The sequence below is a fragment of the Heloderma suspectum genome, chromosome 5, assembly GCF_057233095.1.
Source record: "Heloderma suspectum isolate Gila_16-S chromosome 5, 16-S_ref, whole genome shotgun sequence".
Taxonomy (NCBI): domain Eukaryota; kingdom Metazoa; phylum Chordata; class Lepidosauria; order Squamata; family Helodermatidae; genus Heloderma; species Heloderma suspectum.
The window spans coordinates 231,444,644-231,472,502 of record NC_139462.1 but is presented as its reverse complement, the minus strand read 5'-3'; the positions used below and the strand labels follow the sequence as shown (position 1 = coordinate 231,472,502).

Sequence of the window (27,859 nt, the reverse complement as noted above, 5' to 3'; positions counted from 1 at the left end):
ATTCAGCTTGTGATGGACAACAATTCCAAGATCCTTCTCGCTTGTAGTGTTGTGGAGCCACGTATCCACCAACTAGCAATAAGAGACTCCTTCATGGATCACTGCCTTGTTGTGGCGAAGGGGCTTGCGTAACTCAGTGAAGCCATAAGCTATGCCGTGCAGGGCCACCCAAGACGGACAGGTCAGGAGGAGAGTTCTGACAAAATGGTCCACTGTGGAGGGAAATGGCAACCCACTCCAGTATTCTTGCCAAGAAAACCCCATGGGACGTATCACAAGGCTAAAAGAGATGACGCCGGAAGATAAGCCCCTCAGGTTGGAAGGTGTCCAATATACTACTGGGGAAGAGCAGAGGGTATTTCCAAGTAGCGCCAGAAAGAGTGAAGCGGCTGGGCCAAACCCGAAAGGACACTCAGCTGTGGATGTGTCTGGTGGTGAAAAGAAAGTCCGATGCTGTAAAAAACAATATTGTTTAGGAACCTGGAATGTAAGGTCAATGAATCAAGGTAAGCTGGAGGTGGTCAGACATGAGATGGCAAGATTGAACATTGACATCTTGGGAATCAGCGAGCTAAAATGGACAAGCATGGGCGAATTTAATTCAGGTGATCATTATGTCTACTACTGTGGGCAAGAATCCCTTAGAAGAAATGGAGTAGCACTCATAGTCAACAAAAGGGTGGGAAAAGCAGTACTGGGGTACAATCTCAAAAATGATAGAATGATCTTAGTATGAATCCAAGGCAAACCATTCAACATCACAGTAATTCAAGTCTATGCCCCAACCACTGATGCTGAAGAAGCTGAGGTTGATCGGTTCTATGAAGACCTACAACACCTTCTAGAACTAACACCAAAAAAAGATGTCCTTTTCATCATAGGGGATTGGAATGCCAAAGTAGGAAGTCAAGAAATCACCGGGATAACAGGCAAGCATGGCCTTGGTGTACAAAATGAAGCAGGACAAAGGCTAATACAGTTTTGCCAAGAGAATACGCTGATCATAGCAAACACTCTTTTCCAACAGCACAAGAGACAACTCTATTTATTTATTTATTTATTTATTTCATTTCTATACCGCCCAATAGCCGAAGCTGTCTGGGCGGTTCACAAAAATTAAATCCAAGCAACACACAATAAAACAATTTAAAATATACGGAACATTAAAACCACAATATAACAATACAACCACAATAAAACCTAGCAGCAGTGCAGGAGTTTAAAATACAGATTTAAAACAGCAAAGAGAAAAATTTAGAAAGCTAAAATGCTAAAATGCCTGGGAAAATAAAAAGGTCTTCACCTGGCGCCGAAAGGAATACAATGTAGGCGCCAGGCGAACCTCACTAGGGAGCTCATTCCAGAGCCGGGGTGCCACAACAGAAAAAGCCCTCCTCCTAGTAGCCACCCGCCTCACTTCCTTTGGCAGGGGCTCACGGAGAAGGGCCGCTGATGATGATCTTAAGGTCTGGGCAGGCACATATGGGAGGAGGCGATCCTTCAGGTAACCTGGCCCCAAGCCGTTAAGGGCTTTGAATGTTAACACCAGCACTTTGAATCGGGCCCGGGAGTGGACTGGCAGCCAGTGCAGCTGGAAAAGTACTGGCGTAATATGAGCTCGCAGGCCAGTCCCTGTTAACAATCTTGCTGCCCTATTTTGGACCAGCTGAAGTTTCCGGACCATTTTCAAAGGCAGCCCCACGTATAACGCATTGCAGTAATCCAGACGAGAAGTTATCAGAGCATGGACAACTGTAGCTAGGCTATCTCTGTCCAGATAAGGGCGTAGTTGGTATACCAGCCTAATCTGATAAAAAGTGCTCCGTGCCACTGAGTTCACCTGTGCCTCAAGTGACAGTTCTGGATCCAAGAGCACCCCCAAACTACGAACCTGATCCTTTAGGGGGAGTGCAATCCCCTCCAGAACAGGTTGAATATCACCTAGCCGGGCAGACGAACCACCCACTAACAGTACCTCCGTCTTGTCTGGATTGAGTTTCAGTTTATTGGCCCTCATCCAGTCCATTACCGTGCCCAGGCACTGATTCAGAACAGTCACTGCCTCAACTGGTTTTGATGTAAAAGAGAGGTAGAGCTGGGTGTCATCTGCATATTGATGGCACCTCAGCCCACACCTCCGGATAACCTCCCCCAGCGGTTTCATGTAGGTGTTAAACAGCATGGGGGATAAAATAGAGCCCTGTGGAACACCATGGCACAATTGCCATGGCACAGAGCAGTAATCCCCCAGCACCACCTTCTGGAATCGGCCATCCAAGTAGGAGCGGAACCACTGTAGTGCAGTGCCTCCTACTCCCAACCCAGACAACCTATCCAGAAGGATACCATGGTCGATGGTATCGAAAGCCGCTGAGAGGTCCAGGAGAATCAACAGGGTTGCACTCCCCCTGTCCCTCTCCCGGCAGAGGTCATCCCACAGGGCGACCAAGGCAGTTTCCATTCCAAAACCAGGCCTGAAGCCCGATTGAAATGGATCTAGATAATCCGTTTCATTCAACAGTGACTGGAGCTGTCCTACAACCAGTCGCTCAAGCACCTTGCCCAGGAAGGGGATGTTGGCCACTGGCCTATAATTGTTAACATCCTCTGGGTCCAGGTTAGGCTTTTTCAGGAGTGGTATAATTACTGCCTCTTTTAAAGTGGCAGGCACCACTCCCTCTCTCAAGGAGGAATTTACAACCTCCTGGACCCAGCCGGACAACCCCTCCTTGTTTGATTTAATAAGCCATGAAGGGCAAGAGTCAAGCACACAAGTGGTCGATCGGACTTGGCCAAGCACCTTGTCCGCATCCTCAGGCCTCAGTAACTGAAACTCATCCAATAAAACTGGACCAGACGGTGCTCTACACATTGACATCACCAGATGGTCAATATCAAAATCAGATTGATTATGTACTTTGCAGCCAAAGATGGAGAAGCTCTATACAGTCAGTAAAAACAAGACCTGGAGCTGACTCTGGCTCAGATCATGAGCTTCTTATTGCAAAAATTCGGCTTAAATTGAAGAATGTAGGGAAAACCACTAATCCATTCAGCTGTGACCCAAATCATATCCCTTATGAATATACAGTGGAGGTGAGGAATAGATTTAAGGGATTAGACATGATAGACAGAGTGCCTGAGGAACTATGAACGGAGGTCTGTAACGTTCAGGAGGCAGCAACTCAATCCATCCCAAAGAAAAAGAAATGCAAGAAAGCAAAGTGGCTGTCTGATGAGGCTTTACAAGTAGCTGAGAAAGAAGGGAAGCGAAAATCAAGGGAGAAAGGGGAAGATATATCCAACTGAATGCAGATTTCCAGAGAATAGCAAGGAGAGACAAGAAGGCCTTCTTAATGAACAATGCAAAGAAATCAAGGAAAACAGAATGGGAAAGACCAGAGATCTTTTCAAGGAGATTGGAGATCAAGAAAACTGGAGAAAGGGAACATTTTGTGCAAAGACGGGCATGATAAAGGACAAAGAAGGCAGGGGCCTAATAGAAGCAGATGAGATTAAGAAGAGGTGGAAAGAATACACAGAAGATATACAGGAAAGATCTTAATGTCCCTGATAGCCGTCATAGTGCAGTCACTAAATTTGAGCTGGACATCCTAGAGAGTGAAGTCAAGTGGGCCTTAGGAAGCATGACTAACAACAAAGCTAGTGGAGATGACAGTATTCCAGCTGAGCTATTTAAAATCCTAAAAGATGATGCCGTTAAAGTGCTGCACTCAATATGCCAACAAATTTGGAACACTCAACAGTGGCTGCAAGACTGGAAAAGGTCAGTTTACATTCCAATTCCAAAGACGGGCAATGCCAAAGAGCATTCAAACTACCGTACAATTGCGCTCATTTCACATGCCAGTAAGGTTATGCTCAAAATCCTACAAGCTCGGCTTCAGCAGTATGTGAACCGAGAACTACCGGAAGTACAAGTTGGGTTTCGAAGAGGCAGAGGAACTAGAATTCAAATCGCCAACATTCGCTGGATCATGGAGAAAGCAAGAGAATTCCAGAAAAACGTCTATTTCTGCTTCATTGACTACACTAAAGCCTTTGATTGTGTGGATCACAACAAACTGTGGCAAATTCTTAAAGTGATGGGAGTACCAGACCACCTTACCTGTCTCCTGAGAAACTTGTACAAGGGTCAAGAAGCAACAGTAAGAACCGGACACGGAACAACCGATTGGTTCAAAATTGGGAAAGGAGTGTGACAAGGCTGTATATTGTTGCCCTGCTTATTTAACTTAAATGCAGAGTACATCATGAGAAACGCCGCGTTGGATGAATTACAGGTCGGAATTAAGATTGCCAGGAGAATTATCAACAACCTCAGATATGCAGACGATACCACCCTAATGGCAGAAAGCGAAGAGCATCTAAAGAGCCTCTTGTTGAGGGTGAAAGAGGAGAGTGCAAAAGCTGGTTTGAAACTCAACATTAAAAAAACGAAGATCATGGCATCTGTCCCCATCACTTCCTGGCATATAGAAGGGGAAGAAATGGAAGCAGTGACAGATTTTATTTTCTTGGGCTCCAAGATCACTGCAGACGGTGACTGTAGCCATGAAATTAAAAGATGCTTGCTCCTTGGGAGGAAAGCTATGGCAAACCTAGACAGCATAGTAAGAAGCAGAGACATCACCTTGCCGACAAAGGTCCGTCTAATCAAAGCTACAGTTTTCCCAGTAGCAATGTATGGCTGTGAGAGCTGGACTATAAGGAAGGCTGAGCGCCGAAGAATTGATGCTTTCGAAGTGTGGTGCTGGAGAAGGCTCTTACGAGTCCCCTGGACTGCAAGGAGGTCCAATCAGTCAATCCTAAAGGAAATCAACCCTGAGTGCTCATTGGAAGGACAGATACTGAAGTTAAACTCAAATATTTTGGCCACCTAATGCGAAGAGAAAACTCCCTGGAAAAGACCCTGGTGCTGGGAAAGACTGAAGCCAAAAGGAGAAGGGGACGGCAGAGGATGAGATGGCTAGATAGCATCACCGATGCAACGAATACGAACTTGAGCACGCTCCGGGAGAGAGCGCAGGACAGGAAGGCCTGGTGTGCTGTGGTCCATGGGGTCACAAAGAGTTGGACACGACTTAACGACTGAACAACAGCAATAAGAGGAGCTAGACCACAGTGCCATCTGTTGTTGTTGTTCAGTCGTTCAGTCGTGTCCGACTCTTCGTGACCCCATGGACCATAGCACGCCAGGCCTTCCTGTCCTGCGCTCTCTCCCGGAGCGTGCTCAAGTTCGTATTCATTGCATCCGTGATGCTATCTAGCCATCTCATCCTCTGCCGTCCCCTTCTCCTTTTGCCTTCAGTCTTTCCCAGCATCAAGGTCTTTTCCAGGGAGTTTTCTCTTCGCATTAGGTGGCCAAAATATTGGAGCTTCAGCTTCATTATCTGTCCTTCCAATGAGCACTCAGGGTTGATTTCCTTTAGGATGGACTGATTTGACCTCCTTGCAGTCCAGGGCACTCGTAAGAGTCTTCTCCAGCACCACAGTTCGAAAGCATCAATTCTTCGGCGCTCAGCCTTCCTTATAGTCCAGCTCTCACAGCCATACATTACTACTGGGAAAACCATAGCTTTGATTAGACGGACCTTTGTCGGCAAGGTGATGTCTCTGCTTCTTACTATGCTGTCTAGGTTGGCCATAGCTTTCCTCCCAAGGAGCAAGCGTCTTTTAATTTCATGGCTACAGTCACCGTCTGCGGTGATCTTGGAGCCCAAGAAAGTAAAATCTGTCACTGCTTCCATTTCTTCCCCTTCTATATGCCAGGAAGTGATGGGGCCAGATGCCATGATCTTCGTTTTTTGAATGTTGAGTTTCAAACCAGCTTTTGCACTCTCCTCTTTCACCCTCAACAAGAGGCTCTTCAGATCCTCTTCGCTTTCTGCCATTAGGGTGGTATCGTCTGCATATCGGAGGTTGTTGATAATTCTCCCGGCAATCTTAATTCCGACCTCTGATTCATCCAACCCGGCATTTCTCATGATGTACTCTGCATATAAGTTAAATAAGCAGGGTGACAATATGCAGCCTTGTCATACTCCTTTCCCAATTTTGAACCAATCGGTTGTTCCATCTCTGGTTCTTACTGTTGCTTCTTGATCCTCGTACAGGTTTCTCAGGAGACAGGTAAGGTGGTCTGGTACTCCCATCACTTTAAGAATTTGCCACAGTTTGTTGTGATCCACACAATCAAAGGCTTTAGCGTAGTCAATGAAGCAGAAATAGACGTTTTTCTGGAATTCTCTTGCTTTCTCCATGATCCAGCGAATGTTGGCGATTTGATCTCTAGTTCCTCTGCCTCTTCGAAACCCAGCTTGTACTTCTGGTAGTTCTCGGTTCGCATACTGCTGAAGCCTAGCTTGTAGGATTTTGAGCATCACCTTGCTGGCATGTGAAATGAGTGCAATTGTGCGGTAGTTTGAACACTCTTTGGCGTTGCCCTTCTTTGGAATTGGAATGTAAACTGACCTTTTCCAGTCTTGTGGCCACTGTTGAGTGTTCCAGATTTGTTGGCATATTGAATGCAGCACTTTAACAGCATCATCTTTTAGGATTTTAAATAGCTCAGCTGGAATACTGTCATCTCCGCTAGCTTTGTTGTTACTAATGCTTCCTAAGGCCCACTTGACTTCACTCTCTAGGATGTCCGGCTCAAGTTCAGTGACCGCACTATCATGGCTATCAGGGACATTCAGATCTTTCCTGTATAGTTCTTCTGTGTATTCTTGCCACCTCTTCTTAATCTCATCTGCTTCTGTTAGGTCCCTGCCTTCTTTGTCCTTTATCATGCCCATCTTTGCACAAAACGTTCCCTTGAGATCTCCAATTTTCTTGAAGAGATCTCTAGTCTTTCCCATTCTGTTGTTTTCCTCAATTTCTTTGCATTGTTCATTTAAGAAGGCCTTCTTGTCTCTCCTTGCTATTCTCTGGAACTCTGCATTCAGTTGGATAGATCTTCCCCTTTCTCCCTTGCTTTTCGCTTCCCTTCTTTCCTCAGCTACTTGTAAAGCCTCATCAGACAGCCACTTGGCTTTCTTGCATTTCTTTTTCTTTGGGACGGATTTCGTTGCTGCCTCCTGAACAATGTTACGGACCTCCGTCCATAGTTCCTCAGGCACTCTGTCTATCAGGTCTAATCCCTGAAATCTATTCCTCACCTCCACTGTATATTCATCAGGGATATGATTTAGGTCATACCTGAACGGTTTAGTGGTTTTCCCGACGTTCTTCAATTTAAGCCGAAATTTTGCAAGAAGCAGCTCATGATCTGAGCCACAGTCAGCTCCAGGTCTTGTTTTTACTGACTGTATGGAGCTTCTCCATCTTTGGCTGCAAAGGACATAATCAATCTGATTTCGATACTGACCATCTGGTGAGGTCCATGTGTAGAGTCGCCTCTTGTGCTGTTGGAAAAGAGTGTTTGCTATGATCAGCATGTTCTCTTGGCAAAACTCTATTAGCTTTTGTCCTGCTTCATTTTGTACACCAAGGCCATGCCTGCCTGTTATCCCGGTGATTTCTTGACTTCCTACTTTAGCATTCCAATCCCCTATGATGAAGTGGACATCTTTTTTTTGGTGTTAGTTCTAGAAGGTGTTGTAGGTCTTCATAGAACCGATCAACCTCAGCTTCTTCGGCCTCAGTGGTTGGGGCATAGACTTGAATTACTGTGATGTTGAATGGTTTGCCTTGGATTCGTACTGAGATCATTCTATCATTTTTAAGATTGTACCCCAGTACTGCTTTTCCCACCCTTTTGTTGACATAATGAAACGCATGGAAGACCCAGATAAGGGGGGAAAGGAGGGGAAAGAAGCACATGAAAAGGGTCCATCCTGATCCTGCATTTAAAATGGGAGCAGAAAGCCCTGCTTTAAATGCTGGATTTTAAGCTGGTGTAGAGATTCTCTTTGCATGGGAAAAGCAACGGCTGGGTAGCACTACGAGTCCCCAGTGTGGCATCACGTTCACATTTGCTTTATGTGTGATTTGCAGAATATTGAATTGAGCTGTTCAACAGCAGGGTCATATTAGAGGAAGAGAGTTTGGTGTTCCGTCCCTGCCATTTTTTAAATGCATACACATAAAATGCATCTATTTCCCCCTCCCCCATTTTTCCAACTGCGCATTTATCATCTTTCCAACTGCACAAATCCCTCCGTCACCACTGCCAACTGCATGGTTAAAAAACCACGCTGCAACATTTGCATTAGTCAGATGAACTACACATCAGCAGTTCTTCTGTCTTATCTGGATTGAGTTTAACAGCTCTTATCCAGTCCTTTACTGGCCCCAGACACCTGTTTAGTACATCCATCACCTCATTGGCATTATTTATTTATTTATTTTTTACATTTGTGTCCCACTTTGTCTTCAAAGAGCCCAAGATGGTGTACATGATCCTCTTCTCCATTTTTATCCTCACAACACCCCTGTGAGGTAGGGTTAGCCTGAGGGTTGGTGGCTGGCCAGAAGTCACCCAGTGAATTTCATGGCAGGGTGGGGACTAGAACCCGAGTCTCCCCAATCCTAGCCCAACACTCTAACCACTACACCACACTTGCATTAGATGTAAAGGAGAAGTAGAGAGTTAGGTGTCATTGCTCTGCTGCTACTGGAATGGCTGTAGGTCTGCTCTTACACAGAGACAGCTAAACAATCCAGTATTTTCCTACCAGTCTCACACCTGAAATCTGGCATGACGTATGGAGATCACAGTAATTCCGCTAGCCTTGCATGATGATAATGCTGACCTATTTTACAGGGTTGTTGTATGGTTTATTGAGATATACGTGAGCTCCACTGCAGTTGTTGTTTTTTTTTTAATGAACGCCACTTTAGGAGAAGGGAATTTAGACTAGACAAGTTACAGAGCAGGGAAAGGAGAACTTAATCCTTTCCCTGCCCATTTCTCTGCTCCAAATTGCTAACCCCCACACTCTCATCAGGTTCCAAAAACCACCCAATAGGGTTGCAGGTAGGGAACATTGGGGAGAAAAACCAGTCATCATACTTACTGCAGCTACCATGGCCTTCCAGAATCTCTCAGTCTAAGGGCCAAACTAGCTGTGACATCATTCACGCAATGAGCAAGTGGATATTGATTTATTAAAGGTATTTAGAATCATAGAATAGTAGGATTGGAAGGGGCCTACAAGGCCATTGAATCCAACCCCCTGCTCAATGCAGGAATCCAAGTCAGGGTTAGGGTCTATAAAGCAATTTATACATTACTTTATAGACTGACCTCACAAAGCAGTATACATGAAATTATTAAAACAGTAACATCAATAAAATTATGCAACAAAAGAAGACAAACAACTCTTTGTCTTGGAGAAGCTTATTCTGTTTCTTCTCCTTTCAGGTCAAGATGGGAGTCTGCATGCCAGTGGTGCCACCCTCCACTGGACCTTGGGAACTGGGGCAGGTCTACAGTCCCTGTAAAACCCCCACATATAATCACCTGGTAACTTTCAGAGAGGGCTTGACCCATCCACAGCCATTCTCTTCCTAGCAAAATTCTGTGGGGCACCTTTGATGCCTTGATCATAGAATCAGGGGAATCGTAGAATCCTAGACTTGGAAAGGGCCATTGAGTCCAACCCCCTACTCAGTTTAGGAATCCAGTTTCAAGCATCCATGACAGATGACTGTCCAGTCTCTGTGAATACTTTCAGTGACAGAGTCCTCCACCTCCCGAGGCAGTTGATTCCATTGTTTGACTGCTGTGACCATTAGGGAGTTTCCCCTGAGGTTCAACTGAAATCTGTTTTCCTGTACCTTAAGCCTGTTGCTTCGTGTCTTGGATGAAAAGGGCACAGGTCGTGGCCCTCTTCTGTAGGACAACCCTTTAGGTACTTGGAAAGTGCTATCATATCCACCTTCAGTCTTCTCTTCTTAAGGATAAATATTACCCGTTCTTTCCATCTTTCCTTGTAAGACTTGGTTTCTAGTCCCCTGATGATCTGTTGCCCTTGTCTGAGCGCATTTCAATTTATCTGAATCCTGCTTCAAATGTGATGTCCAAACCAAGGTGACGTCTGACTACCGCAGAGTAGAGTGGACCAATGCCTCTGCGTGATTTTGAAAATATACTTCTGTTGATGCAGCCTACAATTGATTTTGCCCTTGTAGCAGAGTACTTGATACTCCTAGATTGTCAAAGCTTCTCCCCTGCCTGCTCTTGAACATCAGCCTCTGAGAACTTGTCCATTTCAGATTGCCTCTTGCTGCAACCGCTGCCTTGCCAGGCCCAATACCTCCCTCCAGTCCCAGAACAGGGCACCCCACTCTACTCTGGGTCACTCTGAGCAAGGCAGCATCCACATCAGAGATAGCGGGAGGCAGGGCAGGACCTTGGAGAGCACAGTGCATGAAGCGATGACTGGACGTTTCCCCCGTAAGGAGCTGTTATGGCGAAGGACTGCAGTCAACTGCACATTATTCTTCTCTGAGCAGGTTTTTATATGCTTTTTATAAAACTCATTTTTCATTAATTGTAATGTTCTGTTACAGTTGAAAGTTCAAGAGGATTCATATCAGATGAGATTTATCTCCCTATGGAAGGTTCTCTCCAGGCATCAAACAAGTGCCTTATATTCTCTAGGGTGAGATTTTTGCTCAATTCAAGCAAATAATTTCTTATATAAATTTTTCATTTAAAAATTCATACAAATTTCTGTATTTTTTCAGCATGTAGATAACAAAAATTCTTATTTGTCATAGTTAACCCTGAGTTCACTTGAACCAACTGAGACAGATTGGAACAAGAACGATAAGAAGAGCAGTGAGAGAACGTAAAGTGTTTTGCTGAAGGAAGAAAATGGCAAAGAAATGTTTGTTTGATATATTCATCCCTAGCAATATTTTTGTGAAACTCTTCAGTAATATATTTCAGGGTTCCTAGTGCTTTATGCACTTGTTTGCTTTCCCTTAAAGGATGGGAAGACAGCATGGGAATCAGTAGAATGCAACATTAGGCAGCAATATCATGTGGATTCTCTGTAATAAGAGGTGGTGATCCTAAACATACCTACATGGGAGTAAGGCCCATTGAACACAGCCAGGGCAAGTCATATAGTCATTCATTACCTTGCTCCAAATTCAGACATTTCTGCTCATTCAGACCTTTTTTGCAAGCAAACCCACTTCTGTTTCCCCCCAAGGTAAGGGGCCTGGGCCAGCTCGCAGGAAGAACAGATGAAGAAGTCCTCTGGCACTCCATTTGATATGTGATCAACCAATGTGCCTGGTCTTCCCCTTTTCAGGGCCTTGCTGCCTACCGTGGTCCAGGGCACAAGAGCAATTGCCCAGGGGCAATTGCCTGGGCAGGTCTCTGCAGAGTCAGGCACACTCCGAGAACGCCGGGTGACAGTGGTGCTGTCAGGCAATTTTGGACTCTGGACTTAATGAAAATAATGAGCGGACTGTGGAAGGAAAGGTGGCAGTCTCCCCTCCAGTTTAAAAGTCTGGTGCCTTCATGCTACACTCCCTATTAGTCTGCTAAGGGAGGTGTCTTAGCAACTGCAAGGCTACTGAGTTCAGAGGGAAGAAGCAGGATTGTATTAAGGCAGATGATGGCAATTGGGCCAACTCTAAAGTTCCGGGGCCCAGCTCAGAAGATCCGGGGCCCATGCACAGGTAGCCCTCCATTAAACCCCCTATGCCCCAAAGTATTTTTGGATAATGAACGCTGTAATTTGCCCTCTTGTAGAGATATAAAACCAATCAATTTTGCACTTAAATGCTACCTACACCATGTTATCTGCAAACATTCATTCAGTAATATGGAGGAATGTGCCATTTCCATGCCACTGAAATCTTGGCAGGTGTTAACAGATACCAGATCCAAATCTAGTCCAGGTGCACAGAATGATTCAGAGACCCAAATGGCATAATACACCCTGGACAAAACTGGTGTAGCCCTCAAGGGGAAATATCTAGAGTTCGATCCCCTTTTGACCCTGAAGGGCTACAGGAGGAAGGGAGTTTCTGAGGAGAAAAAGGTGTCAGCTTTCCCGATCCCCCCAGCGCATACACTCAGGCAATCTGACACTGGACACCCAAGTCAGTGAGATTTCTTTATGCAGGGAATCTCACAGGAAAAGCTTAATGGTTATATCCTTCCGAAATCATATAGCTGATGGTCAGTAGCTATAGGCACTATGTAATTCCAGAACAGTCCAAAGCTAAACACTACTGTGACTGAGATCCTAATCAATGTGGTTCCCCTGTTGCCATCTCCATGGTTCTGAACACAACGGAAGAGACTCTGGATTCCTTTCCATGAATACTTGGAATACTAATACTTTCCATGGATACTTGGAATACTACATGGAAAGTATTTCTGGATACTTTCCATGGCAAGTCTTTGGCAATCCAGAGTTCCAGTTAAGGGAGAGTCCATGTGCAGAGTGCCTCCAAAAACCCAGATGATGATGGACCCAAACAGAGGCTTCGGGCAATGAAGACGAGATGTTCCTAGCAAAGGCTCTTTGCCTTTGCATCAGCTTAAAAGGGAAGGCGTGACTGTAAGACACCCCTCCGGATCCCTTGACAGACAAGGGCCTTTAGCCTTTCAGCAAGGCCCCTGTCTGAACAGGGTGGCACTGCTCAGCCCTCCAGCAATGACACTTCAACCTGGGCGACCCTTCTGCAAACCCCACCCCACCTCCATCAGGCTGTCACAGACAGCTTCCAGCCTGCCTGCCTGCCAAGGCCAGACCAGCAGGAGGACAGGGAGTTGGGTGACTCCCCCTGGCTCTGCTCTGGGAACACTGACAGATATAAGCTCACGCGGATTCTGACATGCCAGAGGCTGAATAGGCCCAAGCCCTTCCAGGCTACTTCTAATCAAATCCTGGCTATAACCTATATACCCACTGCAGTGCTGAAGCTGAGCCCTGACAAAAGGGAGACCAAGATGGAGAAGAAAGGTCCTGAGGAAATGGATGAGGGAAAGAGAGTGACAGAAAAGACAGGTCCTGAGAAGGCAGAGAAAAGACCAGGAAAAAGCAGCAGCAATAGCCAGTGGTCCCCAATCCTTTTGGGTCAGTGGGCACATCTGGGACGTTGAGAGAGTGTCATGGGCTCTCTCACAAAATGGCTGACACAAGAGTACCTTGTCCATTCATAAAGTGGCTGCCATGGTGGGCATGGCCAGTCACAAAACACTCAGTTCCCAGAAGGCAAACTGGTGAGCCTAAAAGAAAAGTAACTTGCCCAAGAACTGAAGTCTAAGGCAGAGGTGGGGTCCAACCTCCAAAACACAAAGCCACTCTTTTGAACCCGAATAAAGATGGCACTGGAAGGCGGCATGCTAAGCCTCCCAGTTTAAAAAAAAACTGCACACACATTTTAATTTTAAAAAATCTAATGAAATAAAATAAAAAATCAGGGAGCCTGGTGAACGCCAAGAGAAGCATCCGTGGTCACATTGGTGCCAACGAACACCACGTTGCAGATCCCAGCGCTGGGGTGGCCGGGTGTCCTATTTTATCAAAGACAGTCCTCTATTTGAAGGTCTGTCGGAGGACTGTTCTCTATTTAAGGCTCCCTTGACTAGAGGGGCTGTCCAGTCCAAGTCCGTTCTAGAGATAAAGAACCATAAGGAGGGAGAGCAGGCACTTGGCACAAGGGTCTAGTTTGGGGTCAGCCATTTTCTCCCTCACCCAACTCACTACTGTATGAACTAAGGTCCCGTGATTATGTTGCACAAGTGTAAACAACCTCTAGCGCAACACCAGTAGTTCTTGCTGGTGCAACAGGTTTTTTGGGGAAACCCATTGCACCAGCAAGCACTACTGGCATTGCGCTAGAGCAGGGGTGGGCAGAAAGTATATATCCAGATGTTTTGGACTTCAACTCCCAGTATTCCTGGTATTGGCCGTGCTGGCAGGAGCTTCTGGGAGTTGAAGTCCAAAACATCTGGACATCTACCTGCTGCCCACACTGCAATAGAGGCCATTTATGCTAGAGCAACGTAATTTATGTTTGTGGTAGTGTTGCACTGGATACTGCTTGATATATGACAAAACAACCCGTGTATCCTTACTTTGTAAATAAACAAAGAATCAGTGGAGGCTGGTGGTTCCAATTTCATGGGGCAGTGAATCCACTCTGGGTTTCAGTCAGAGCCAGTCAGAACTCTAAGGGAGCTATCCAAGGTGCTGAACCCTACCCCCAAAGCCACCAGCTTCCACTACAAACAACCACAAACTTCCTAGTCTCTGTGTCCTTGGCACAGATACCCACCTACTTGGGTGACCATGCCACACATCTGATGAAGTGGGCTTTGGCCCACCAATGCGTATTCCACAATACATTTGGTATCTTAAATGTGCCGTGAGACTCTCTCTTGTTTTTTTAACCTCCATATTCTTAAATATTAAAAGCTTGGAAAATTTGTGACAACAAGTCCAAGAGGAACAATCCGCTCAGAATATCCAAACGGGCCTTTGAGAAAACTCTGTGATGAACTTTGTTATTTTCTTTGATGCCCCTCTACCACCAACAGGAACATGGTCCTCCCACACTTGCGTTGGAGACACTCCAAAAAAACCCAGCTGCCAACAGAAAAAGCAAAAACCCAGGATGACTTTCTAGGTACCAGAACTAAATATTTTCATTTCAATTTCTATGGATGGATTTTGGAACATCCTGGCTTCCTTCTCTGGCTTAGAAAAAATGCAGCCTAGACTTGAGCATGTTTACTTGGGATCAAGTTCCAGAGATTTCCATGTGTTTATTGTCCAAGCAAAGCTGCACAGAACCAGTTTGCAATGTTTATGCAGCTTTACTTTGAAAGTTAAGTTCCACTGTTCAATGGGCCTTATTCCCATGTTGGTATGTTTAGGATTACAACCTCTTATTACAGAAAATCCACTTGATGCTGCTGCTGAATTGTTGTATTCTACTGATTTCCATGCTGTCTTCCCATCTTTCAAAGCAGAGGTGGGCAGAAGGTAGAGCTTCAGATTTTTTGGATTTCAACTCCCAGAAGCCCCTACCAGCATGGCTAATGGTCAGGAATGCTGGGAGTTGAAGTCCAAAACATACGGAGATCTACTTTCTGCTTACCTGTCTCAAAGGGTATTCTGGTTTGTGACCAATTTTCTGTCTTTAAACACCATTGTAGTGTTGGACTACAATATGTACTGGACTACATTGCTGGGTTGTTGCAAACCACTCTCCCAGCCTCGCCTCCACCTGTGCCCTGCAATATTAACATTAGATTATATTATAGATTATATTACACTATATATATAGTGTAAGCCACTATATTTAACCCACCGCCCCAACCAACACACACCTGAAATGGAGGGATAACAGTGGGCTACATTACAGGTCAACCCCGTCCTGCTCCTGCTCTGGCCACAGTCACACACACACACATGCCCTTGGCCACAGGATCATAAGCATGGACTACTTTTGCTACAGCAGCAAAAACAAAAAGTTGTTGCTTTTAAACCAACCAAAACTGTCATATATTTTGCACAAGAAATAAAACCTGACTTACAGGTCATTGCTTCTGCTTTAATGGGAGAGAAATACTCACTGGGCACTGTGCTAAAATCCTGGCTCATTTCTTATGAGCAACTGTCTCTTCTACTACACTGGTGAGGAAACGAATCAACCAGCAAATGCAGCATCAAAAGCAAGCGGGAAGTCTGGCTCTAGTCCAGACAAAGGGGCTGTTGGTCTAAAAGAACTATGCCAGGAGTGGGCAACTTGTGGCCCTCCAGAAGTTTTGCCCTAGCACTCCCATCAGCCCTAGCCAGCATAGACAATGGGGAGGGATGATGGGAGTTGTAGGCCAAAACATCTGATGGGCCCCAAGTTGCTCACCCAGCCTTCCCCAGTCAGGGAGCCCTTCCAGATGTGCTGGACTACAAGTCCCATCACCCCATCCAGAAGAGCCTGGCTGACGGGCGTTGTAGTCCGACGCATCGGGAGAGTCCCTGGCAGGGGGAAGGCTACCAAGCCCCGCCAGCTGGGGCTGGTGGGAGCTGTAGCCCAACACGCCCGGAGAAGCCCCGGTGGAGGGAGGGAACCAGGCCGCGCCGGCCGGGGCTGGTGGGAGCCGCGGCCCGCCCCATCCGCCGGGCGGCCGCCCGCTGCCGGAAGCGGCCCCGCGGCCGGCGCCAGGTGACGTCGCGCGCCGCGGCGGAAGCGGCGCCCCTCCCTCGGCCGGGGGCCCCTTCCTGCCTTCCGCTCCGGCCGCGGCTGCTCGCAGGGGACGGACGCCGGCGGCGGCATCGGCAGCGCCCGCCTGTCCTCGCCTCCCCGCGGGATGTAGCGGCGCGCCTTCGCCCGGTGCGTGCCGCGCGCGGCGCCTCAGGGCGCTCGGGCTCCTTCCGGGCGGGGCGGCGGGCGGGCGAGGGGCCTTCCCCGACCGGGGCGGCGCTGGCGGGAGCTGTGGCCGGCGCGCGGCGGGGCGGCCCGCCAGCCAGGCGTCGAGAGCGGGGCCTGCCTCCCGCCCGCGCCGTGAGGCGGCCTCCCTCTCGCGCGGGCGCCGGCGTCGCCGTCACGAGGGCCCGTTCGCCCCGCGGCCTCTCCAGGTAGGGGCCGGGGGGCGTCCGCCTGCCTGCCTGCCTGCAGCCCTCCCGCCACGGCCGACCGTCCCGGGCTGGCTGGACCCGGGGCCGCGGCGGGGCTCGGTATGGGGCAGCTTCCGATGGCGCGGAGCTCGCCGCGGCGTGGAGGGCGGGCTCCGCGTGCCCGGCCTCGCTTTGGGGGCTCCGGCTGCCACGTTGCCCCAAGGGGCTGACCCGCCCCGCCGCGCGGGTAACTCTCCTCCCGCCCCGGACCGCGGGGGCATGTCTGGGGGTATCCCGCGTGAGCCCTCCTTCGAGTAGATCCGCTGGAATGAATCGGGCCTGAGTGAGGATGCCGTTGGCTGCAACCCTCTGCTTGGGGCTGGCCTGTTTTGGCGTTTCCAGAGGCGGCTGCCTCCGTCGCGTCTCTAATTGCCGCCTTAGCCTGTGGCTGCAAAACCAGCAGCGGGTTGTAGTCAGCCCCCCCCCCCCCCCCCGAAGAGTAGACCCGTTGAAATGAATGGGACTTAAGTTAGGCTAACGTTGGGTTTGGTCCAAAGAGCCCTGTGGCGCTTTAAAGACGAGCACAGTTATATTGGCATAGGCTTTTGTGGACTATATAGCCAGTTGCCATGAAAGCTTTTGCCAACATAAATTCGTTAGGCTTTAAGGTGCCACAAAACTCTTCCGCTTATTTGCGTGCATGCTCTTCTCTCCTTCCCCCTTTCCTCTGGCTTTTAAACCAATGTGCCGATTTAAAGTAGTGGCTGATGCTGCAGTGCTAAGGGCCGCCTGAGCTCACTAAACAGGTTATGTTAGAGTGCAATGCTATGCATGTTTAGACAGAAGAAAGGTCCTACAACTCCCAGCATTCCCCAGCCAGCAGGCCTAGCTGGGGAATGCTGGGACCTGTAGGACTCTCTTTTTTTAACTGGCTAAACATGCATAGGATTTCGGCCTTAATGGTTTTGCTACTTCTGACCATTTCAAGGGGATGAAGGGTGTGTGTGTTTTTTACTTACTGTCCTGTGACTCATTATCTGAAGAGTATATAGGTTGCTTAGATCTTTTAGTTGTGATTTGAATATTCAGGAAATCAGTACCAGTGAGGTCACTTGGTGTCAAATTTCTCAGTTCTCAGAAAGGAAGTTCTTCTAGTTGCCAGCATTTGAACCTATATGGCAGCCTGTGACTCTAACTTTATTTTAAGTATTACATTTTTATCATGCCCTTCCTCAAAATTGTGTATGTCATTCCCCACCACATTTTCTCCTCACAACAATCTTGGAGGTAGGTTAGACAGAGACTTTGTGTGTGTGCAAGAGAGAGAGAAAGAGTGACTTCATGGCTGAGTGAGAATTTGAAGCCAGGTACCTCTGGTCCTACCAAGTGCATCACTAACCTCTGTACGAGCACCAGCATGATGCGTACCCCAAATGAGACCGGTTTGCAACAAAGGTAGAAAGAGTATGAAGTGTTAACAACTAGTACTAGCGACTCTGCCCAGAGGACTTCTTTTTTTGGTCAGACTAAAATATAAATAAACAGATGAAGGGAGCGGTGTACAGTCTGAAACCAAAGCAGATGTATGCAGAGATAAATTACAGGAAGACCGCTCCCTCTAGGCAGGGGACAGTGCATGTGTATAGAAGGCAGGAGTAGGAGACTTGTGGCCCTCCAGACACTTTGGCCTACAACTCTCATCCACCCTAGGTAGCATGGCCAATGGTGAGGGATGATGGGAGTTGTAGGCCAAAACATCTGGAATGCTACAAGTTGCCTGTTCCTGGTGCAGGGCAATCTTAGAGGATCTAGTTGCCTTGCTCTTAGTGGCTCTCATCGTTTGTTTTTGTGAGCAGGTGTTTGAGGCATATTTGAGCACTTGGCTTTCCTTTTAGATTTGCACCTTTGTTTCTGTAATGTAGTGCTAGAAGGAAAGAGCACTAGAACTCCATTCTTTTGCTGTTTCCTGTTGCATCTTCAGCTGTCGGAAACACTGCATTGTGGAATTCGGGAAGATGTGTTGTCAGTTCCATTTCTTTCATAATAAGGACATTTTCTGTTAGTTATTCTGTGAAAAAGGAACCAGCTACTAGCTGAGGTTACACTATTAGCTGAGCCATTTCGAAATGACAGACAAGAACTCCATTATTTATTTTAAACTTTCTAGACCCCCCCCCTTTACCACCAAAAGCAGGTTCCAAGGCAGTGTGCAAAGATAAAAGAAACATCAAGAATGTAATAAAATGCAATAAACATCAGGCCATAAAACTGAGTTATAGAACAACGCACCAGCCAGCTAAAAACTATGAAAACAGCATTAAACTGTAAACAAATTAAAATGCCTGGGTAAATAAAAATGTTTCAACGTTGCCTAAAAGAGTACAGCATTGGACATGGGAACAGAATGCTATTTTGTATGTTTTAATTTGTAAATCGCCTTGAGTCTTCTTTTTTTAAAGGTGTTTAAGGGCACAATTCTATGGAGATAGACGCCAGTCTCCAAACTTGGAGACTGATGCCTATCCAGTATAGGGTGGCCAGAGCATAGAGGCAGATCCTTGCCTCTGTACTCCAGCCACCCTGCATTTCGGTGAGGTCTAGCTGGGGACTTTGGAGCAAGAGCAGGGGAGGCTGCACGGCGCATAGGAAGCCTGGTAAAGTGGCTACTGTGGTCCCCTCCCACCCCCGGGACTGCCCACTCTTCACCCTCTTGCGCCCCATTTCCAAGCACGGAGAAGTAGCCGGTGTGGAAAGAACTGTGCCAGCTACGAGGGAGCAAGGAGTGTGGTTTCTGGGAACTGAGCTTGAATGCAGGACTCCAACCTCAGTTTCCAAAAACCAAAAAATCCTATGGCCCTCTAGACCGTGTCTAGTAGCCGTAGGATTGCTCCCTAAGGGTGCAGCTGGCTGGGGCATGCTGGGAGTTGGGGGCCTTTTCTCTGTCTAAACATGCATAGGATTGCACCCTAAGAAAATAAATAATAACAGTGTCCTCAGGCGAACTCAAGTGTTGCCTGATTCTACAACTGAAGACCAGATTGGCTTAGAGAGGGAGGTAGAGTTAGGGATTGATAATCTCACTTGCCCATTTCACCATGGCAAGAGGTAAGTCAGACTCTTCCAGGTGAGGTGAACCTGAGGCTTCCTCTCAAACTGAGCCATGGAGAGATCCTCCCCAACCTCAAACATGGAAGGAAGCTGGCTGTTTGTTTTAGCTCTGTGCACAGAGTTGCCAAACTTCTGTCTCCCCTCTCTGGCCCCAAGCCAGAGAGGGATGGTGCAGGTACATTGCCTTGTCTTTGTCTGCTGGCTGGTTGGAGCTCAAACTGTCTGGTGCAAAGAGGCCACGTACCTCCATTGCCCCTTGCTGGATGGAGCCAGGTAGAAGCAGAGAGAGCCCACGTGCCTCTGGTGCCCCTTACTAGCACCAAGCTGGAGTGGAGCAGCAGAGCAATTTGTGTCTGTCTCTGACCGTGTGCTGCATTTCAGAGACACAGCATAAGGTTGGGGACAAGGACCCACCACTTTGGGCAGGGCCATGTCCTGGGGTGAAAACATTTTGGTTGGCCACCCAATATTTGCTGATCCATCTTTGAGAAAGTTAGGCTTTATTGCTTTCATTTTAGTGTTGTAGCTACAGGTATTCATGAACAGTGAAGACGGGAAGTGCTTATATCAGGGGGGCAGGACCTCCAGTCCATGGGCTTAGTCTGGCCTGCGGAGGCTGCTTGTTTGGCCCACAAACAGTGGGCCACATCCCCTCCATAAGCCCTGCTCTTGCCAGGATTGGGGAGGATCTGGGCGGAGGAATCTGACAGAGGAGTGAAGGGGGCTCGGCTTTCCTGAACGTGGGGCCTCCCTGACTGGGAAAGCCTGGTGGAAATTCCACCCGGCGCTTCTGCCTGGGAACAAATGATGTGAGGTGGGTGGGCATCACAATGTGAGACTGCGGTGATCTCTTCCTCCGAGAGAAGATTCTCCTGTTTTCTTCATCAGCCCACATGGTGGATTTTGAATAGAGTAGTTGGCCTTGTATCATACGTCTTTGATCAGTAGCTTTCAGGGCCAAATCATTGGGAGATCTGTTTGAATCCTTTGCTTTATCATTGGAAAAGCTGTGTAGAGTCATGGGAATCAGTGTCTTGTGGCAGAGCTCTGCTCATGAGCAATAAGATGATGGAAGTGATTCTGCCTCTCCCAACGTGGGGCTCTGAATTTATCACTGCACTATCTCTGTATTGTGAGACGTTGCAGTGTTAAGGGTTATAACCCCCTGACAGGGCAGGAAAGGCACTCTGGGTTCTGTGAGGCAACTAAAGAAAAATCAGAACACAAAATATAACAAAAGGAATGTATACAACAAGAACTCAAAATGACAGAAAGGGTGCAGCTAGACATATAGCAAGACGAAAGGCCTTGGTCAAGGTTTGGTGCTCAAAAGGCACTGAGTGGGGAGGTGAGAGCCATGCCCCCTTGAGCATGTGCATCGGGGGTAGGCTGCCTGCCAGAATGCTAGCCTAGCTCTAGAAAGTTCTGAACTGAGGCTCTGCACAGACCCACGACCCATACATAGGAGTCCACAGAAGCCACGAAGAATGCTGCTTTTATGAAAGGTGATGCTTCTCGATTCACCTTCAGGAAGTCTGGCCACAGGAAGTGGTGCTTTGTGAAACTGGGAGACCTCTAGCAGTTTCACCATGATACTGTTTTAATTCTTTGTTTAGCCAATATTGACATATCCTAGAATAAACATCTTCATGGGAGTTCATTGTTGTTAAATTGCATCAGTTCTCAAGTAATGTTCTCAGTTCTCTACTTAATTCAAAGTAATCAGTTCTCTACTTAATTCAAAGGCTGATCCTGAAGACCATGTGGTAGAGTAGTAGATGTTAAAATTCTGTTCCAGGGAACCCTGGGGTTCCTCAGCGAGACAATTGGCAATGGAGGACAAATGTCCCTAAAAGATCAGTTGCCTTCCATGATGGATCTCCCCCTGCAATGCTCAACCACTGGCGACTCTTCAGTGCATCCTGCAGTGCACTCTCAAGGTGTGCAGTGAGACCCGACAGGTGTGGTCAGCACTGTGTGAGAACTGGGTATGTCCTAAGATATGTCCTGATGTTCTCTACCAACATGCCAAGAATTTTTTGGCAGACCATCAGTGTGGGAAAGTGTCTCCGAAGGTCCACCACTGAGACGTCTGAGTGACGTTCCACAGTGTGAGCTCAGTTTGCGCAGGGAGTATTGATGAGGCCTGCTAGGTCCTGTGTGAACTGAGTGGCCCTAGGATGTACCTGTATACCACATCAGGTGCACATTGGAGGGGAAGGCCGGTGATAGTGAACAAGCTGGCCTTGGGGAATGCACAACTTCTGGTGGGGCACAGTTTAAATAAACACAGCTCCAGTGCAAAAGGGGTGCCCTTGATTCAGCTACATAAATCATAGACATACGTGTTCCTGCATGACAGTGGCATGCGTTCTGCACTCATAGAAATTGGTGCCAGGCAAATCTTGTCTAAAACAGTAGCACTCTTAAAACAAAAAGCAGAAGGAGAACAAGAGAGAAATCAGAATGGGAACACTTTCTGTAGGCTCCCTACAGAATTTTGATGGAGGGCAATTATTTGGGCCACAGGGATAGCGAAACTGCATGGGAGGAAATATTAAGGGAGTGATCAGGGAGTCTTGCAGCTGAACAACACCTAAACACAGTTGGACAAATCTCAAACAAGCTTTTCCTGCACTATAGAACAATGAAAACGTGCACTTCTCACTCTTGGAAATCCTGTTTCTAGGCTTTGTAGAGCTGGAATGGCAAGTTGGGTGGAGCCATGAGCCAGGATCCTTTAAAGTGCATCTCTTCCTCCTAACAACTCACAGGTAATAAATCCTTTCCCCAGCTTCCTTATGTTTCTCATGATAATTTCCCCTCTTCAATCCTGAAGGTGGAATGCATTTAATCTGTTGAGGGGTTGTCTGCATATCTGAATTGCCAAATACATGGACTAGTCTGCATATCTGAATTGCCAAATACGTGGATTAATACAATTTCAAAATCCCGTTATCCTGTGATTTAGCCAAGGCTCCAGCAGTTAATTAACTTTGTGTCAAAGTACTTTCTAGTACAGACATTTTAGCAGTTGGAACAACCACAGAAGCACCACCAGTGGTGACATCTGAGGCCTGGGGGAGTGGACATTTACATCGTCATCCCTCCAGAGCCTCCATCAGTCTTCTCTCCAGGAGCTACAGAGTGTCAAGCTGCCAAGGTGAGAAGATGTCCCACTCCCTCAAGAACAAAACAGCTGCTGCTTCCTGGTCCTGGTTGCTAGGGAGCACATCTGCAGGCAGTGTGTGCTGTTCTTTTTTTATGCTCACTATGGAACCTTCCAAAAGCAGCAGTAGAAACATCTAAGGCAGCCTTCTGGTTGGGAATTATGGGAGTTGCAGTCCAACACATCTGGAGGGCACCAGGTTGGAGAAGGCAGGTCTAAGGTGGGAGTGAGTGGATAGTTCACACTCTCATCGTCCCTGAGATTCCATCAATCACTACCTTTTTAAAAACACACCCAATTCTTGTGTATTTTCACTTATGGTCAGCCGCCTTGGAGGCCTGTTGTCAGAGAAAGGTGGGATACAAATATAGCTAAGTCCTCCTTTTCAGTACAACAGAGAATTTGATATGTTGTTCTGCAATCTGATAACTTTTATCTGCAATGTTCCACTACCATTATGGCTCCCAATCCCCGTTTGGAGTGAACGCTCCAATCATGCATTGTGGAGGGAGGTGATGTTGCCCACATTTCCCTCTCCCAGCTGCAGCCCCCTATGTTACCTAGCATGGTCATCTGGAGAGTCCCTGAACATTTGCAGTGGCTTTTTGTGGAGGTGCCTGCTGACCTCTTTTAGTCTGGACATGATTCCTTAGGAGTGCCCCTCTGAGGCCCATCTTAACATTTAATTCCATTACCAAAAGATTTCAGCATTTGGGAAAACATCTTAAAGCTAGGAACATTCCCAAAGCAGTTTCAGAGTAGCAGATGAGACATTCCAAATCACAAATTCAGTAATAAGGCTTGATTGGTTACTCTAATTCATCAACAAATCAATTAAAGAACATTTGATTAAAAAAACACCTGCTTCCCAATCAGACACACTTCAGTTTGTTTTAAACACTCACACAATTACTTACAGAGGCTGCAAGTGCCATCTTAGAAGGCGTTTTCCTCCTATCTTACATAGGAAATGCATCTTCTAAGATGGTATCTACTGTGACACATGAAATCATGTTTTCTCCTTCAGAACTACTTTTATTTACAGGAAGTCCTGCAATTAATTAGACAAAATTTCTTTATTTGGGTGACAGCTCTGTTCAGTAATGAAGAAAAGCATGTCATGTTTGCCGCGAAGGAACAACCAGTATGTGTTTGGAGGAAGACATATTTAGAAGCAGGCTGGTCTGCAAACGAACTTGTTTTTCTTCCCAGTGAGAACTCCTAAGGGTGCTGGAGAGGACTGCTAGTTATCTGCTTTTGCAAGAGAGAAGATGTCGTCCCGTAAAGGACCAGTAACCAGCCAAGGAAATGGACCTTTAAATAATGTCAGAGAGAGGGAAGATGTGGAGCTGGCTGAGCTTGGGCCCCTCTTGGAGGAGAAAGGCAACCAAGCAGCAACCAGTTCAGCCAATGTAAGTAATTTTCCAGCAGAGCTGTTAACACCCATTAATGTAAAGGTCTGTGTATAAAACTACTTCACAATAATTCCATTGTAAGCCATACAAACATGACAGGATTGATTTAAGCACTGTCCCTTCAGGGAAATGTATGTTCTGCGCTGCAATAAAAGTAGGCAGAGTCTAGGTGAGCCTTCCTTGTTGTAAAAAGGTGCATCTGAATGAGTGATGAGAAAAAAAACCTTCCCCAACTTGTCCTAAACAAATTCTCCAGTGTTTAGTCTATGTATTAAGGTTCCTGCTGTGTCCTTGTAGAGTAACTGTAAATATACTGGAGAATCCTATTAGCAGCTTTGCGGCTGTAATCTTGGCCAAGAGAGTGGGAGCCTGTGTGATCTGACCTTCATCTAGTAGTGCTGCCATTCTCCACAGTGCTGGCTCATGTACCTCGTGCATTTTTAAAGTGTTTTTAGACAATATCTGTGCCAAATTTTGGCCCTCTGAAGGGCCCCCAGTGCAGCTTCTAGATGATTCCAGTGTCCATGGGTGTTGTCCTTTTTTAATTTCAAAACAGCCGTGTGAGACTAGGCTGAAAGGCACTGACACAGGGTCATTCAGCAACCTTTATGGTTGAGCAGGAATCTGAACCCAGGTCGTCCCAATCCCAGTCCAGATCTTTAAACATGTGGAGCTCAATTCTGTTTGATTGATATAGCTGTACCTGGGTGCAGAGTAAAAGACTCCTATGACATTTTCTTGCCACTAAAATATACAGATTTCATAAGTCTTTTGAAGCAGTGGTCTGAGAGTCTTCAGGAAAAATGTTGTATAGTGCCAGCTTTCTCTTGGTGTCAGCTTGCAGAACTATCCATACAGTGCAGGATATTTTTTTTTCCTTGTGGTATCACTTCTCCTTGTCACTGAGGACTAATCTGTCATACTGAAAATGTAGCAGCGTAGTGCTTTGAGATGGTTAATGTGCATTCTGTGCTGAAGCCACCGTTGTGAGACATGAACTGATGAAAAGGAGAGTCTGTCCTTTCTTTTCTGCTTTGGCTGCCTGCTAGCTTGTTTCCTGGGTCCCAGCCAGGGAGAGAAACTGAGTTGCCAATTTGGGTTGCCCTCTTAGTTGTAAGAAGGAAAAGGCTTTACTTTAATCCTTTCCCTGAATTCAAGCAAATCTGGGATTACTGCTCTAGTGGATTTAGACAGTAATGCTCCATGTGTAGGCAGTTGCCAAAGGAGTTCCCTTTGAGTGTCCGCAGTACTGTGATGGTTGAGTTTCCTCCTGGTGCTTTTGTTTTCCTTCAGCTTGCTTATCAGGCATGACCTGCTCTGCTTCCAATCTTTACGCACTGGTCTGTGCAAAACCTGCAAGCCGAAGAAAATTCTTGGAGTTCTTTATGCTCCCTTTTCATGAGCCAGCTGGGTCTTTGACAGACATGGATGTGTGGGGCACACCTCTGTCGCCATATCTGTGCTCCACCCCATTCCACAAGTCTGAGCTTCTCTGTCCTCACCCCTGGGACAGCCCCCTACTCTGCACTTCCTGTTCACAGATACACTTAACTTCACAGTGCACCACAGATTAATGCAAGTATTGGAACAGTGTGTGTTTAGAACACATTTTGCAGAGCTTTCAGTATGCCTCCTCCCCCTGTGTTCAGGCCTAAGAAATCTCTCTTCCTAGGCTCAAGACCAGCCATGCCCAGCCACCCAGGAGGAAGAGGAGGAGGAAGTACGGGTCCTCACACTCCCTTTGCAGGCACATCATGCAATGGAGAAAATGGAAGAATTTGTATATAAGGTAATCTGAAGCCTTAAATGGGTGTTGGTACTCTGGGCTAGCGTTCTTTAATGTTCAGAGTTAGACAGGCTTCTGGATATGTTGTATTTTGTAACCTTCTCCCCTTCCACTCTTGCAAACAAAATTGGAATGTGACGTGAGTTTGGGCATGATGCCAGATCGAAGGCCTTTGTACAACCTTGGACCAGTCAAGCGGTTACTTAGAAATAAAATAAGGATTTGCTGTTGGAGTTAATGAAGAAACTCAATACTCTGGCTAGCGGGTTGTAACTTTTAAAGTGATGTGAAGGTTTGAAAAAGTAGATTCTACAGGGAGAACCAGGAACTATTGTTTCAAACCTCCACATCTCCAGTGTAGAACCATTCCGTCTGATATGGCCAGATGTGCCTTGGAGATTTCAAATTCATGTCTTCCTGTTTATTGGAGTGAAGTTTTTAGCTGGAAAGTGCTAAAGCATCAACTGTTAATGACGTGATGCCCAGCCCTGATGGCTAACAACTTATCCGTGACACCGTTACTTTCTGTGTTGCAGTGTGTGACAAAGAGCCAGGCTGTGAGAGATAGCACATTTGCTCAGCTTTTCCTGGAACATGGGCTTTTTTGAGAGGGTTGTGATGTAGAGATAACTGGGTTTTATGTTGCAAATGGTCTAATTAAAGCTGTTGAAGGGTTGCCTGCAGTAGGAGATGAAGCACTCAACAATATTGCATGGGAGAGGGATAATTAAGAGCTACCAGACAAATAACAGCCGACATGGTTTGGTGTGTTGCAGGTCTGGGAAGGTCGCTGGAGGGTCATCCCCTATGATGTGTTGCCTGACTGGCTGAAAGATAATGATTACCTCCTGCATGGGCATCGCCCCCCCATGCCATCTTTCAGAGCCTGCTTCAAGAGTATTTTCCGCATTCACACGGAGACAGGCAACATCTGGACGCACTTACTAGGTGACTTAATCTCCGATTACTGCACTAACGTTAAAAAAGACTTTATTTCCCCACTGGATTTTTCCTTCCCTTGTAGCATCAGAATTGGCCAGAACTGGAGATGGGCTAGGAGGTGGGTGTGGAATTCACCCACGGTGGTAAAGATTCCCCTCCCAGCCTTTTCTGGAAGTTGGTAGTTTCACTGAAATGTTGGTTGTCCTGCATTATAAGTTTGCAAAGAACTTTTCCCAATTCAAAATGACTGGAGAATTCTGAGTGTTTTCTTTGTCTTGGAGAGCACTATGTCTTTCTCGTTTCTGCTTATGACAAATGGTGTGGATGGTGGAGGATATTGGTTAAACTAATAAGAGGTTATTTCCCTCCTTTTTTAATAGTGAGTTGTATTATATCTGTTTGTATTGCTTTATCTGAATTGCCCTGGGAATGGTTAATGCAAATATGTATGAAATGTAAGTATTTTATAAATACTTGTTTGGGGGCTGAAGTAGCCTTAGTCAGCTTAGGACCTATGCCAGAAATTGGAGGGATTGGGCCTTTTTGGGTGCAACACCCAAACTACACAACTCCCTCTCCAGAGAGGTTCAGGTTCAGGCCTAATCCCTTTCTTATGCTTTCCAGAAGTGCTGTTAATACCGTTTTATTTTCAGAAATACGTTTTGTGCAGATTTTCTCCCACTGTTGTATTACTTTTGGCTTTAATGTGCTGACTTCTGTTCTGTTCTTCTCATTTGTCTTTATGCTCGTGGATTTTTATTGTCTTGGTTATGTAACTTAAGCTGCCTTGGGGGCCCTTTTTAGGGATGGAAGATGGGGTATAAATATTGAAGTGATGAGTTAGACTCCAGTGACTTGATGAGGTTCTGTAAAT

General features: G+C 46.6%; 1 protein-coding gene and 1 long non-coding RNA gene across 4 annotated transcripts in view; both read left to right on the top strand.

Moving 5' to 3' along the window:
• The first annotated feature begins 59 nt into the window (after window positions 1-59).
• Window positions 60-10,939, top strand: LOC146345291 (uncharacterized). The gene is made up of 3 exons (XR_014792485.1): window positions 60-506; window positions 10,543-10,634; window positions 10,753-10,939. It is a non-coding gene; the product is annotated as an uncharacterized LOC146345291 (long non-coding RNA).
• Window positions 10,940-16,175: 5,236 nt separating this feature from the next.
• LOC146345290 (adiponectin receptor protein 1) overlaps window positions 16,176-27,859 on the top strand; it is a 37,031-nt gene continuing 25,347 nt past the window's right edge. For all 3 annotated transcript variants that reach the window (XM_084859576.1, XM_084859577.1, XM_084859578.1), the window contains exons 1-5: window positions 16,176-16,341; window positions 22,363-22,447; window positions 24,055-24,254; window positions 25,930-26,046; window positions 26,820-26,991. In XM_084859576.1, coding sequence (XP_084715702.1) covers window positions 24,114-24,254; window positions 25,930-26,046; window positions 26,820-26,991 — 430 coding nt within the window. In that variant the 5' untranslated portion in view covers window positions 16,176-16,341; window positions 22,363-22,447; window positions 24,055-24,113. The remainder of the gene's footprint in view (window positions 16,342-22,362; window positions 22,448-24,054; window positions 24,255-25,929; window positions 26,047-26,819; window positions 26,992-27,859) is intronic.